This window comes from Atractosteus spatula, chromosome 13, assembly GCF_055471065.1.
Source record: "Atractosteus spatula isolate fAtrSpa1 chromosome 13, fAtrSpa1.hap1, whole genome shotgun sequence".
NCBI classification, from domain to species: Eukaryota; Metazoa; Chordata; class Actinopteri; order Semionotiformes; family Lepisosteidae; genus Atractosteus; species Atractosteus spatula.
In genome coordinates, this window is record NC_142718.1 from 40460883 (window position 1) to 40476624 (window position 15742).

The 15742-nt window shown below is 41.5% G+C and overlaps 1 protein-coding gene across 1 annotated transcript in view; it reads left to right on the forward strand.

Annotated features, from left to right (window-relative positions):
* The window catches only part of mgat5 (alpha-1,6-mannosylglycoprotein 6-beta-N-acetylglucosaminyltransferase), a 103190-nt gene that overhangs the window by 12527 nt on the left and 74921 nt on the right, over positions 1-15742 (forward strand). Inside the window, exon 2 of the mRNA XM_088930244.1 lies at positions 9591-10022. Coding sequence (XP_088786370.1) covers positions 9782-10022 — 241 coding nt within the window. The 5' untranslated portion in view covers positions 9591-9781. The remainder of the gene's footprint in view (positions 1-9590; positions 10023-15742) is intronic.

The window sequence follows — 15742 nt, forward strand, 5'->3', positions numbered from 1 at the left end:
AAATTGAGTGTGAGTAAAAAACGAATGTGCAAGGAATTCTGAACACTGTTGCCTCACTGGTTTTCCTATATTCACTGCAGTGGGTGCAGGGTGGATGTTGAGCTTTAGAAACTAAGTTGCAACAGTACGTACCTGAAGGACTACAAGTCTGTGAAGAAGAGATTAAAGCAGAGTGTAAGTGGGTAAGCAATTAAAAAATGATAGAAGTGTAGAATTTAAATCAAGCGATGCTATGTTGAAATTCTGTAACACAGTAGTTAGGCCTTATTTACATTATTGTGTACAATTTTGGTAATTGTGTTATAGAAAAAATATTGCTCCTGTGATACCAGTCCAGAGAAGAGCGTGTGATAACCCTTGCCCGGGTTTTGTCAAACCCCTGAGACAGTGTCAGTACAAGGCAAAGAATCTAAAAGTGGAAACTTTTTTGCTTTTCTTACAAAATGGAAGAAAGTAAATGTAAACCATAGGGGATCAATGAGTTTTTCAGAGGATAAGAAAAATGACTCTGAGATTGTTAAAACTGTTTGAGGGGCCTTTGAATGTCAGCTGTGGGCATAGCAGAATATATCTATTAACGAAATCAAATGTGGTTTAACAGTTGTGCGTATATCTCAAACTCAAAATGCAAGTCTTCTTGAACTCTAGCTGGTAGAAACAGTTCCGAAGCTAAGTGTTTCCGGTAGAGATGCTCTGGAAAAAGATGCTTTTGAATGTGTTAGTGTTCGATATAACCTGTAGTGAAGGGGGCTTTATGGTTTTTTTAACTCTTTTCAGAGCAGTTAAGAAATTCAGTTCAAATTCAAAAGTGATTCTAAAAGGTGGTTGTTCTGTTAAACATCTCAGTTTTTGGAATCTTTAATTCTGTAAGTACAGTATAGGTGCACATGACAAAATTATGTCAACATGATGCATATGAATGCAAATATAGAGACCTTGAAGATATCTTGCTGTCTGCTGTGTGCTTTGCTTGTTTTTGCAACGATGTTAGATGGATGTCTTTGATCACCTCAGGAGAGATCTGCAGTTTCAGTCTCATTTTAGTAAATACAAAGGGCACACAGCACCAAAAAATGGCAGGTTTGTTAAGGCTCACAGATTGGTCATTAAGCTGATCCTTCGTTCTGGTTGTGTATCTCTCTCACATCTTTCAGTAGATTGGCATTGCTCATTTTTTGTCTGCATTAAACCTGAAATGCTAAGGAAAATATAATCAGAAGCTCCATCTTAAATATCTTATACCCCTGAGAGCTTCATTGCCATTACTTTATATCATATTCTATATCCGAGAGAAGCTTAATGAAACTGCTCTTTTTCCAAGCAGTTTACCTACTTACAGGATTTGTTTGTCTGTCTTGGATGGCATTTTTTATTTGCACATCTTTCCTAATCATCAGACAAATACAGCAGCGTTTGTATTTGTCACAGACACAATAATTGCCTTTCCCTGAACTAACAGAATAAATAAACGCCCATGTACTGACTGGATGTCCTCTTGTTGTGTTGTGGGAAAATGTTTGTGCACCCTTTTATTTTTTCCATGAATAAATTATTTGCATCTATTGTCTTTTTTCCTGCAGTTGTTCTTAAAAAAAGATGTATACACTGTGGTCTGTTTAATCAGTGTTGTAAAGAAAATATCTTAGTCCATATTTGTGCCAAATCTGCAATGTGATGTTGAATGGATAATATTTTATGTTCCATTGTTTGGAGTCTGTGTTGGTAAGAAGCTGTGTACATCTTAAACTCTGTAGCTGGGAAAACCCATTTAGGGGTCTGGTGATCTGGTGATCGTGTATTTATAACATATTACATATTTAATAATCTCCCATCTTCATGAGTTGATTACTTATGAGTAGTGTTACTAGTGAAATGACAGTGATAGGAAGTTAGGTAGAAATAGGGAGGAGGCAGTTCAGCATTGTCTTTAAATCTAGTTACTGCTTTTAATCTGTACTCTTTTTTTGTAATTACTTCTCTTGTCAAAAAGTCCTTTTTTCTCCTGCAAATTGCAAAATTGCAGTAATTTAGTTTGACGTAAAATCTTGATCAGTAATGTTAAGAGTGTCAAAGCCACTATGATTATGCCTGATTTGTGCTTGAAGAAAAATATATTCTATAAAAAGAAACATGACCCATTTATGTAGGAGTGCAAGTGAAGATAAGCCTTTTCTACAGATCCTGATTCTCTTTACATATTGAGGCACGTGTTCTAAAGAATTTATGTAACAGCAGGCCAGAGCTTTATTCTGTGCATTTGCCCTTTATTTTCATATGATATCCCTAAACAATTTCTCATAATGCTGCGGGTTTAGATAGCTTTTTTTCACATTAATAGTAATATTACGATGTCACTCTTCTGAATACCACATTATGGGTCTCTGCAAGATTTTTTCAGTAGATGTATCATTGATATATCCCTAGTTTCTTTAGGTTTTTGACCACTCTAAATTATTGGTGTTCGTATTTGTGGAATTCCTCATTGCTAGGGCCCTTTTGTCAGGAAGTGAATACTGTAGAATGTACTTCAAAATGCACTCATTACTCACTCAGTTGGCAGGTACGCTAATAAGCAGCCTTTTCTATTTTCAACTGTTTTTCTGTTTTAAACTATAAAGTTGATTATCAACTGGCAATCGGAAGTCTTTGCCCCTGCAGATTAATACTGTTTCATGATTGAGGAGAGACTTAAGTTCTGATTTGCCCTGTGGGAAAATGTGGGAAAAGTGCATTTAATTTAATATAGAATGAGCAGTGTACTTCCTTTCTGCCCATATTATTTTTAGGAAAATTCTAAAATATACATGCCTGTGATAGTGAGTGATCTTCATAAACTAATATCTTCATAAATAATAATAATTATAATTTCTCTTAATCAAATTTCCCCCAGCAAATTACAATGTTTTTTTTAAAGATAAGCCACTCCCCTTAGCAGTAGAGTGGAGAACTGGAAGCAGTCTGGGTCTTCAGTCCATGTCTTTAAGTCTCTTTAAAAATGCTATTTGAATTGTTCACCTTGTTGGCATGTATAGAAGAGTAAATCTTAAGGCCAAGGTTTCTGAAGTGTTTGACCAATGATGTGCTCAGAGGGAGGCTGGCTTTCTTAATGGCAGGAACGCAGACTTGGGCCAATTGAGTTCATGGCCTGATAAAGCACCAAAATCATTAACAATAGTTAGCAGCTCTGGCAAGGGTTGAGAGACACGATCTACATATAACAGTATACATTTGCATGGAGCAATATGCAGAGTTGAGTATTATTAACTGCAACAGGAGCAGAAGTAGTGGATTGATAACTGTCAGAGCTACAGAGCCATTGGTGAAGAGTCAGTGCATAAAATGATCTTATTGATGAAACCTAATCTCAGGCGTGTAGAACTCAGACCTGACTCGAGCCAGTAAGCAGCAGCACAGAGCAGTATTCCTATAGCAGAGTACTGAGGTGACCCATTCCAAAACTAGAATATGGGGACTGACCTTTGCTAGTAGACCCTCCTCTTGCATCCCCACCCTTTGTCGAACCCCTTGACAACGCCACCCCTTACATTCATCAAAATACTCCCCGATAGATTAGCCCTTTGGGTCTGGCCGGCTCCTCTGTCCCCCTGTAGAACAGGGGCTTCTTCCCCTCCTGTGCACCCTTTCAGTGTCAGAGCTGAGCCCACGCTGCAAAGGTTTCATCCTGATCGATCCTCTGCCTTGATGACTCCCTGCACCCTGTGCACTGAAGCTTTTACCGTTTAGCTGAGCATGTTCAGGCTCTCGTTTTGTGCTCATTGCTCGCCCAGGAGACCGTCCGGATTCGATACGAGCTGGCGACTAGCTGCCACCTGGCCATTCAGGTGCTCCGCCCTTGCCCCAGGCGCAGAGCTCACTGCCGTCCCCTCCGCTCGTGGGAGCTGCCCCTGCTGATCTGTAGGCTGCTGCCTCCAGTTCTGGGCTTTCTTCTTGCTTTGGAGAAGAAATGGGGAGCGGGTCCAGTTTCCTTCCCTCCGCTGCCATCCCCAGAGCCCGCAGAAACAAACAAACCAGCCTACCAAGATAAAAAGACCCAGGGTGCAAGAGCAATGTGAAAGGGTTTGTGTCAGGAGCATGGGCGTCAGTCTGCCACAGCGGAAGCTCGTCACGTGGTCTCCCTGGGTGGACATCTTGACACATCCAGTCCAGGGAGATGGAAGAGCACGGGTGACCACAGGAGGGGGACTTGAGGATTCATGACAAGCTTGTGGTGTAGAACTGAAGTTCAGAATGAAGTGTGTTGAGCTGTGAGCAAACTTACTCTTTTAACAGTTCATCCACCAAACTCATTTTCCTGGAAGGCTAAAGAAGGACGAATTGGTTTCGGACACTTTCAGAGTTGTGTTGTTGTAAGCGCTCCCGGTAGGTGTACTGTCTAGGCTGAGGTAAGCTGCAGTAAGCGTTGTTTTGTCACCGTGGTGAAAATGCTGCTGCAGTGTTTTGCCGTGGTGCTGATAACCAAGGAGGTGTTTTCAGGAGCAGTGTTGACTGTGACCTGCCGAAGATGCTCAGGATCGGCTCTTGTCTGCATTCCTGTCAAAACAACAGAATGACAGTCTCTCGTGGCATGAAGTGGAATTCATTAGCAGTGCTAGTGTCTTCGGAATTGATTCTGCCTTTCATATTTTACATGTTTCCTTCAGGTTTGCTTGCTGGTTGGGGTTGGGTAATGGAGTGGGGGTGAAATTAGATGAGACCGTGTACCAGGTTTCACTGTTTTTCTCTGAGCACTTAATCTTCGCCAGCCAGACCATTTTTAGTCATGTTGTATATTTCTTTTACTTTTACATCTCACCTCCAGCTGTATTTTATCATAGAATTACATATTCACTTAATGAACTTGCACCTTTCCAGAGTATAGAAATGGTTCTTATTTTGTTTCACTCCAGAAGTCTCATGAAGAGCAGGCAGTTTGAAAGATGGGATAGGTGACATATTAGACCTGGAAGACCACAATAATCTCAAAGATACAATAAAAAAGTTCTATCCCATTGTTTAAATTGAACGTGTTTTGGATGTTTATTCTTGATTTTTGTCTACACAGTGCACCTTTTTTGACTTCTATCTCAGACATGACCGTACAGCAGAACTTTCCCAGGCCACTGAAGTCAATGTCACTAGTTTTATATAATCAACCATGTCATTTTCCTGAAGGCTTGAATTGCACTCCACAACTTCCTCCTGTTCCTGGGTTTGTTGTAGGTGCTTGCCTGGTCTGTTCTTTCTGTTTGTTCATTCTAATTATTGGATTAGAAAGCTGATAAAAGAGAGCAGAAGAAAATGCGGTGTCTCAGATGAATTATTCTCTTTGTGTCTGTACTTCAGCTCATGAGAATAGACACTGAAATGAGAGGGAGTGTAATGGTTTCAGACTACATCTGAAAAGGGGTAATTGCTTCAGTTACAGACTCAAGCTGTACAGTAGCAACTTGCTCTGAGCTCTTGGTTATGAAGAGAAGGATTTTGATGATTTACGATTGTTTCCCGAGACTCTTCTGGTAATGAACTTTGTTGCTTCCTTCCCCTCAGGGAAGTATAAAAAAATACGAAAATTTCATTCCAGAGGTTTTTGTACTCTTTGGACGATGCACAGTACTAGTTTAGCTCTGAGGATGAAGTTTCTTTAGTGTGTGATAATTACAGCTGATCAGGAGTGTCTCTGGTTTAAGTCTGTTGCATCCTGCTCCTGTGTGGCAGTGGACAGTCATGTGCTGTGCACAAAATTAAACATTAATGCATTAATGTAAGGTTGTTTAGAGGTATTAAATGAAGAGGCTTTTAAATTATTCAGATCTGCAAATGTTGTTCAGCACCTAGGTGTGAAGATCCTGGAGGTCTGGTTGCAGTAAAGCATCATGGGGAAATGTAAGGGAAATGCCAAGTTGTGAACAGCTATTATAAGTTAAGAAATTTAGGCTAATTCTTTTAAAAACAGCCATGTTACAGACAACAGCAAAACAAACTTGATCTTGGTATGTTCTTTGGAAATTGTCAGGGAAGTCGGACAAAACAATTTGATACAGTATTATTATCCTGTTTTTTTAGCTTTATACATTTGATAGAGCTATCATGCCACTCAGTCTATAAGGCTATAATGCTTTTTGTGCAGTCTTTAAATGCTAGCAGTAAAAAAAACATGCCAGTGTTGTGATGTGGGTGTTATAGCACTGCGGCTTGACAATTTATATGTCATTACCTCCCATATCTATATCATATAAAACATGATCTCTGTCTCTTGTGGACTTTTAAGTCAAGGCGGCGTATAACACTGTAGTCCAGTTATGGAAATCCAAAGCACCAGTGATATGAGAGCATTTATACAGCACTTTTCATCCCATATCAGACTACTTTACTCATTCAGTAGGAAGGGACCTATTTTACCCACCTCTGTAGTGCCCCCACCTGGGTGATGGGTATCAAATATTATGCACCAGCAGCCTCACTATACAGCAGATCAGCTGGAATAGTGAGAAATTGCTTCACAAAGTAGAACACACAACCCAAGTCTTGAGGGATTAGTCATTGTCCTGGAGAAAGGGATGAGCTGAAGGCTGGAGTCTCACTGTTGCAGGATGAGATGTCATCTTGACATCATGACAGCAGGTTGGATTGGCTACAGTCGCTGTCTTGGCAGCAGAAAGGAACCAGGTGAAGCCTCTTAAAAAAGATTGATTAATTGCTGAGAGACGATTTGTTCCAAAAGGTTTAACCGATGATCTCAAAGTCTTTCAAGCTGAAGGATTGTGCTGTATAAACATGCTTTTTTCTCAATTAAAAATATGTGAAAGGAAGAAAGCTTGTCTCTCTCTCTGCTGAATGCATAAAGGGGAGACTGGTGCTGCATGAGAAAGGGTTTTGCAGAAATGAATTAGTCTTAGTCCCTTTCAGGGTTTCAGGGTTGACCCCAGAAACATGAATACAGGGTACATATTTTAGTGGCTAAAGAATTATTAACATAAGTTAACAAATGCAGACAGTATTCTTTCAGAGTTATAAATTAAGCAATAGTTCTTGGCTCAATTCCCAAGCTCTTTTGAGTAACCTCAAGGATGAGACTGGCAGCAGTTACAGTAGGACTGGTGTCCAGGAGCATTAGTAACTGAGCTGACAGACAAGACATGTAGTTACCCTGTGAACAAAAGCTGAAGAAAGATGTTGAAAAAGCAAGCCACAAGCATGCCCCAGTTCTTTAGACTCCTTCCACCAGAGCCAGAGAGTGTGTGCTCTGCAGTCGACACTGTCTAATCAAGGGCAGTGTTAATTGTGAAGGCCAGATATTCCCAATTTCCTTATAAATGCGAAACAGTCTTTTTTTTCTGTTGAGAATTTCCTGGTTGGTTTGGCAATTTGTGGGTTTACCATCGTTCAGACTGAGACATTTCCTCCAGGAGTGAAGTGCAGTTGTTTCGCTATCTGGGTGATGGTTTCGGGGAGGAGGCTGGGAGGGCGCCGGGTTAACTGTTTGAAACAGGAGAGCAGTTGGTGTTGGCTTGTCGGCACTTCTCAGGAAATTAGAGAGACCGCTACGTGGGTGTGACTGAGAGTTCGCAAGTGTTATTTCTTCATCTAACTTAGCTGGATAAGTACAATGAATAAAACTCTACACAGCTCTTCCCCTGATGTTGTGTGTTTGGTTCAGTTAGGTACAAATGGCAAATGTACATTGTTTTCACCAGATTAACAATACTGGGCTTTTCTTTTCCCCCGTTTCATAGGTTGGGCCAAGAATTCTATGAAAGCAAATTATTTTTAAAGTGAAGAGAACTATTTTTCAAATATCATTAATTCTACAACCCTGAGGCATGATTCCATTTCAATACCCATCTTTTTCATTTTTGCTTTTGCTGATGTCACTCTTTATTTCTCTCCTGAGCTTCACCACAGATCACAGGTGAACAGATATGTGCAATACCCGTGCCTCAGGAAAGGGAGGTGCAGCCACTCGTGCTGAAGAACATGTCACGGGTTTGCATAAAATAAGCTTTTATATGTTTTTATCTTGCAATCTGTTGTCTACCGTCTTAATTTAGGTTAGAACTCTCTTGCTCGTAAAGGGAAATGCCCTGTCCTCACATTGCCCTGCTTCTGCTTGGTGATAAGGTGAAAGGTATTTCCTGCTTTTGTGCTGAACAAAAGCAGAACGTAGTGCTGTAGCTCCCCAGCGATGTGATACTGCTGTCTACAGGATATTCAGATCATATCATTTGCTTTGGGAAAGGAACATTAAGATGCGATTATTTTCTCAGAAATGGAGACGGAAAAACAAGTTCTTGGGCAGGACGGTATCGTCACATGGTGCAGCGCGTGTCAGCTGCTGATTTTGACGACTTGCGCAGACATTCTCTGTGCATGCGGGCCACATGTCGGATTCGCCATTCCGAGGAAACAGTAGGATTTCAAGTTTTCTGTGTACACACTTACAATTTCCAGCTAACCATAAGCAGTCCCGCTCCTCAGCTTTCCATCTCTGCTGCAATGTTTTCAGTTTTAAGAAACCACTGAAGGAAATAACTTTCATGACTTAAAATAATATGTCTTTTACTAGGTTTTACCAGATGGAGCCTTTCTAAATGTTGGCCTGTTAGTGCTCTCCCTTGAGTTCAGCAACATTTTACTTTTTACTTTTCCTTTCTAAATGGTGGACTGTTCTTAACAGGCTGTTTTTTTGTTTATAATAGCTTCCAGGGCTCCAACAGCACTGTAGATAATTCTGTGGAGAAAGCATGCCTGAGCAGGTGGGAGGCTGGCAAGGATTTTAAAAGAAAGGCCCAGATTTGCAGAGCAGAAAGGGTGTACTAGGAATTCCATAGCTTCTTCCTGATAAAAGTATTAGCCACAGCATTTCCGTGACCGTCGGTTCTGGGCACTCCGCTCAAAGTGCTTCACGGGTCTTCGGGACTCCCTTCCACCACCACCAGTGTGCGGCCCCACCTGGATGAGGGGCAAATATACTCCCCACACACCAGCTCTCAGCGGGGAGGAGAGCAGAGTGATGAGGCCAGTTCAGAGATGGGGATTATTAGGAGGCCATGATTGGTAAAGGCCAATTAGAAATGTGTCCAGGACACCAGGGTAACACCCCTACTCTTTCCGTGAAACGTCCTGGATTTTAAATGACCACAGAGAGTCAGGACCTCGGTTTTACATCTCATCTGAAGGACAGTGCCTTTTTACAGTGTAGTGTCCCCGTCACTATACTGGGGCATCAGGACCCACACAGACTGCAGGGTGAGCGCCCCCTGCTGGCCCCACTAACACCTCTTCCAGCAGCAGCCTTAGTTTTTCCCAGGAGGTCTCCAGGTACTGACCAGGCTCACACTGCTGGGCTTCAGTGGGGCTGCCAGCTGCGAGTTGCAGAGTGAAATGGCTGCTGGCTTATTCAAGCAGAGGGCTGCGCTGCATCTTCGAATTATATTTTGTGTACAGGAAGTAGCTTCCTGCTATTCGGAGATGAGTGTTTGTTCTAATTTCTTTTTTTTGGTGTGCTGGTCTAGCTTAATCACAGGTGTCTTATTGATTTGCTTAACTAGACTCATTATTAAGATGTTTTTCCCCCGCTCTCTTTTCTTCAGCAGAATGAAGACTTGGAGGCGATCTGAGTGCCAGATGGGGCGGACTGCGAATTCCGTGATTCAGTGAGAAACCCTCGTGGCGAGAAGCACTGTCGATCCTGCAGGACACGCGAGATATGAGCTGGCACGCCTCTCCGGCGCCCTGTCCATTTTAACTTTTCCGTGTCTTTGCACCTGCTCGACTCTCAGCCATGGGCTCTGTGTACTTGTGGAAGCTGTCCTCCCAGAAGCTGGGGTTTTTCCTGGTGACTTTCGGCTTCATCTGGGGCATGATGCTCCTGCACTTCACCATCCAGCAGCGCACGCAGCACGAGAGCAGCACCGTGCTCCGGGAGCAGATCCTGGACCTCAGCAAGCGCTACATCAAGGCCCTGGCGGAGGAAAACCAGAACGTGGTCGACGGGCCCTACGTTGGGACGATGACCGCGTACGGTGAGCGGTTTCATGCTCGTTTTTTATTTGATTTGATTTTGTTAGCAGGTGTTTACAAGGTTAGTATCATTAACGTAAGGTTGGTGCCTGCGAACATTAATGAAAACCAGATGGATTGCATTTAGAGTGGGGTGTATTGTTATTCAGTATCTGTTTTTGGCTGATGCTTTTATATTTTTGTTTCCTTTTATGATTTATGCCCATTTATACAGCCGAATATTTTACTGCATCAATCTTAGTGAAGTCCCTTGCTCCAGGGTACAACAGCCCTGCCTCAGGTTTAAACCTGCGGCTGTTAGGTTACCAGTCCACAACCCTAACCACAACCTCGCAAGAAGACAGTCCAGTGGTAGGTATTAGAAGTCAGTCAAAGTGGGTATTTGTCTTTATCTGGCAAATGATTCTCATCCAACACAGCTAACATCGGAGTCCGGGGACATCATTCCTGCTCACTTACAGTGCCTTGCGAAAGTATTCGGCCCCCTTGAACTTTTCAACCTTTTGCCACATTTCAGGCTTCAAACATAAAGATATAAATTTTTTATTTTATGTGAAGAATCACCAACAAGTGGGACACAATTGTGAAGTGGAACGAAATCTATTGGATTTTTGAAACTTTTTTAACTAATAAAAAAATGAAAAGTGGGGCGTGCAAAATTATTCGGCCCCCTTGCGTTAATACTTTGTAGAGCCACCTTTTGCTGCGATTACAGCTGCAAGTCGCTTGGGGTATGTCTCTATCAGTTTTGCACATCGAGAGACTGAAATTCTTGCCCATTCTTCCTTGCAAAACAGCTCGAGCTCAGTGAGGTTGGATGGAGAGCGTTTGTGAACAGCAGTTTTCAGCTCTTTCCACAGATTCTCGATTGGATTCAGGTCTGGACTTTGACTTGGCCATTCAAACACCTGGATACGTTTATTTGTGAACCATTCCTTTGTAGATTTTGCTGTATGTTTGGGATCATTGTCTTGTTGGAAGATAAATCTCCGTCCCAGTTTCAGGTCTTTTGCAGACTCCAACAGGTTTTCATCCAGAATGGTCCTGTATTTGGCTGCATCCATCTTCCCCTCAATTTTAACCATCTTCCCTGTCCCTGCTGAAGAAAAGCAGGCCCAAACCATGATGCTGCCACCACCATGTTTGACAGTGGGGATGGTGTGTTGAGGGTGATGAGCTGTGTTGCTTTTTACGCCAAACATATCGTTTTGCATTGTGGCCAAAAAGTTCGATTTTGGTTTCATCTGACCAGAGCACCTTCTTCCACATGTTTGGGGTGTCTCCCAGGTGGCTTGTGGCAAACTTTAGACGAGACTTTTTATGGATATCTTTGAGAAATGGCTTTCTTCTTGCCACTCTTCCATAAAGGCCAGATTTGTGCAGTGTAAGACTGATTGTTGTCCTATGGACAGACTCTCCCACCTCAGCTGTAGTTCTCTGCAGTTCATCCAGAGTGATCATGGGCCTCTTGGCTGCATCTCTGATCAGTCTTCTCCTTGTCTGAGCTGAAAGTTTAGAGGGACGGCCAGGTCTTGGTAGATTTGCAGTGGTCTGATACTCATTCCATTTCAAGATGATCGCTTGCACAGTGCTCCTTGGGATGTTTGAAGCTTGGGAAATCTTTTTGTATCCAAATCCGGCTTTAAACTTCTCCACAACAGTATTACGGACCTGCCTGGTGTGTTCCTTGGTCTTCATGATGCTCTCTGCGCTTTCAACAGAACCTTGAGACTATCACAGAGCAGGTGCATTTATACAGAGACTTGATTACACACAGGTGGATTCTATTTATCACCATCAGTCATTTAGGACAACATTGGATCATTCAGAGATCCTCGCTGAACTTCTGGAGTAAGTTTGCTGCACTGAAAGTAAAGGGGCCGAATAATTTTGCACGCCCCACTTTTCATTTTTTTATTAGTTAAAAAAGTTTCAAAAATCCAATAGATTTCGTTCCACTTCACAATTGTGTCCCACTTGTTGGTGATTCTTCACATAAAATAAAAAATTTATATCTTTATGTTTGAAGCCTGAAATGTGGCAAAAGGTTGAAAAGTTCAAGGGGGCCGAATACTTTCGCAAGGCACTGTATTTATTAGTGAGGTATACTGCAGCAGTCTTTGTGATATACCTTGCTCGGGGGTACAACAGCAGCAAGGCCGTACTCAGGATTCGAACCCTCTGCCTTCAGGGTTACCACAGGCTGCTGCCTCAATTGCACAGTTCTGCCCACTCTGTGCAGGCTGTCATCCACTTTATGATGGCATCTGCATGATATTGTTCTGGCCTTTCATCCAGACAGAGGATTTATGAGACACACACCCCTCAAGGAGAAGAAATTCCTGCCAGTCAGTGTCATCACCTTCTCCTAAGGGACAGATTGTTTTTCCGTTTGGATAAATGCCTCTCAAGGACACAGAAGAGACCTGGAATGTGTGGTGCACCTTAGAGACTCATGTAATTCATTTTCTTGCCCTTGTTCAGCATACTTATTAAGAGGCACTTCAGTCGTCTATAATCAGAGTGGGTTTATGCCGACGAAAGCAAAGCGCTGTTCTGCTCCTGTACAGTTGTTTTCACATTTTGTAAGAACAGTTGGAAAGCTCCGCAGTTCATGAGAAACTGAACGGGCAGGTCTGTATCTTTCCATAATGAAATGAAAATAGCAATTCACTCGAAAGAATCCCCGAGCAAATCGGGCATTTCAAATTAATATTTCATGGAGATACAAACACCTGAATCTGACTTGAATAAAAAATGCAATTGTTGCTCTTTTAGAGCAGTTTGAAGGTAACTGGGAGAATGATTAGAAAATGCAACCTAGTACTTGTTAACAATGTTAATTGAACAAATGTAGGATGCTGATGCTTCAAAGCAAAACACAGTGACCAGGCAAGATTAAGTACTCCGAGGGCTGTACTCTTGCGAAACACTCTTGATGCCTTGACGGAGCTCATGGGACTGTCATGTCTTCTGCATGTGACCTCTGCTGCAAGTTTTATTGAATTTAAATTCTAGCCAGGTAAGCTAAAGGCTTAGACGCAGACCTGCTGCTTGAACCCCCACAGGGCCCAAAATACAACTGCAGGGGAGGCACTTGTCAAGCCGCCCTTGAGTGTATTTTAAAATGCCTTGGGGTCTTGGAGGCCTGCATTCAGAAAATTCTATTTCAGTACTTACAGATGCTAAACTTTGTAAAAAAAAAAACAACCTTAGCTTATCTTTCAGTCTCTGAAAATGACCAAAAAGTTAATTTTGCTGCCGAAATGCTTTGTCAGATGTTCCACACAGTACCGGTGAATAAATTGTAGGTCATTTTGGTCTTTGCCAATGACAATGACTTCCAAGATCTCTTTATTTAAGGCCATCAGAGACCAGCTATTAAATGTTTGATGTACTTTGGAGAAGTAGTTAGAACTGAGAAAAGGAGGCTCCTCTGTGCACAAAGCCTTGCTCTGGATCAAGCTGTCCTGCTATGTGGTCAAAGCAGATATCATGGTTTCTTTGAAGAAATGGCTGGATTAGGGCCTTGGATACATAAGCTACTGGCAACCAAATGAGCTAAATAAGACTTAATGGTCTCCTCTTGATTGTAATCTTTCTTATGCTCCCATCAGCACATTCTTAAATTATGCTAATAGTATACTCACAATGATACTTGGAGAAAGCCTACACAAGGGACTAGGAACTCCTAGTTCTCCTGCATTCCTTGGAGCAGAGTGAGGGTATGCATAAAATAATACAAAAAAGAGCCGGGTGGTTCCTATTGAGACTGCAAGTCCTAGAATGGGCAAAGACTGTCATCCATTTCTGCCAGAATCCATTTATCACTCTGAAGAGGAACCGAGAGGGAGAATTACCTGTAAGGAGTTTATGATTACAAAAAGTTAGAGAGTGGAGATGCGATGTTTAAAGTACATCTTATAATTAATTAAATTATCAGCCTTTTTACTGATATAGTTATCTCTGTTTTTAGATTTGAGTATATTTAAACCCAGTTCTAGCACGGATGCATCTGTTTCTGGGATTATTACACTTCAGGAAATAAATGACACTCATCTGGAATGAAAACAGACAGCATTAATTTCTTCCATATGTGCACTGTAGTTCTTTTCATCCCAGTGGATCCTGAAGCACTTTATTTACACTTCTATTTTTATAATTACTGTACTGTCCAAAAGTGTTGGGATAGCAATTTTAGTTTCTGATCATGATAATTAAAATGAATGATAAGTATAATTACATTTTTTGTGTTACATCACGCATAACAGTATTTGAAAATATTGGAACAAGAACACCACCTTCTCTGTGAAGCATGGTGGAGGTAGTGACATGCAAGGCTACATGAGTTTTATTTTGTTTTCTAATGTGATGAGCCCTGATGAAAATGAAGGGGATCTGTACATCCTCTTGGCCAGCATGTGTCGAAGTCCAGCGTGATGGACTGTGTTCAACAAAGACATTTGAGCACTGTTGACTGGACACACTCTGTTAAGGTGTTATACTCATTAATTAAAATATGATGCAACATAGTGTGACATTTAGTACTGTTGATTTAAAGTGATTTTTTTTCCAATCTGTTTTGTTCCTTCTGTGCAAGTGTAGACGGCATGTTTGAGTTTCTGGCTGTTTCCTCTGTGCATTCGCTGACGGGCTGCAACGTTGCCCATGCAAGAAAGTTTCACAAACGTCTTTCTTTAACACAGCTGTTTGAAACTGTTAATCCCAAGGTGAAGGCCATCTTATTTCCTGTAGCCACAAACTGTACTGCCATGGTGGGATCGCATGCTTTCAGCAAAATTACTATCCCTGAACACAATTCCTTCGTTAAAGCCTGACAGTGAAATATCTGGAGCAGTCAGGTAGGAAAATATAGGGTCCATCTTTTTCCCCATCAAGTTTACCATCCTTTATATGATATTTTCATTAAAATAAATGGCACTGTCATCTCTGTTTCATGAAGTTTTTCATCCCTTTAATTTTTTCACTTAGTGTAGTTTGTCAGATTTTAAACATTATATTTGACATTCATCCAGCTTTAACCTAAAGAAACAGAGAATCGCTACACATTTACTGATGTGGTCATACATCACCGATAGCACGGCTCTGTCTTAAGCTTTTATTCGACAGTGGTGTTTCATTTGCTGCATTGCAGGTTTTTTAATGTACTGCGCTTTGCTTTGCTCAGACGGGGAAAATCGGCAACAGGACACTGCTAACAATTACAGAATCTGTTCCTCCGAGGAGTGTTATCGTCATCTTCTTGCAGTCGGAATAATTGCAAAAAATATAAAAGCTAACTGCAGCATAGGAATCGATAACCAATTAATGCAGTTGATAACCAGGTCTGCTTCCCTATCAGAATCTGGCATAGGCAGGTAACTTGTATATAATATATATATTATATAATATAGTATTATATGGTTTTGATAGAGTAGTTTACTTGATTTAATCTCTTCTGTTTGTATAAAAAATTGCTTTGCACTTTGGGTTTGAAAAGAAAGGCCAAGATTAGTTAAATGCTTTTCCATTTCGTTCATGTGGGAAGTCACTCGCTGTTGAATAGTTTAGTATTATCATACGGATGGCCTTTGATTACTGCAGACTCAGTCATCCATCTACTTTCTGATTTAACCCACAAAAAATAAGAATTTTAAACAGTGTGTCTCTCTGCCATTTTGGACTTCACGGGGCTGTTGAAAACACATGGGCTCATGAGAAT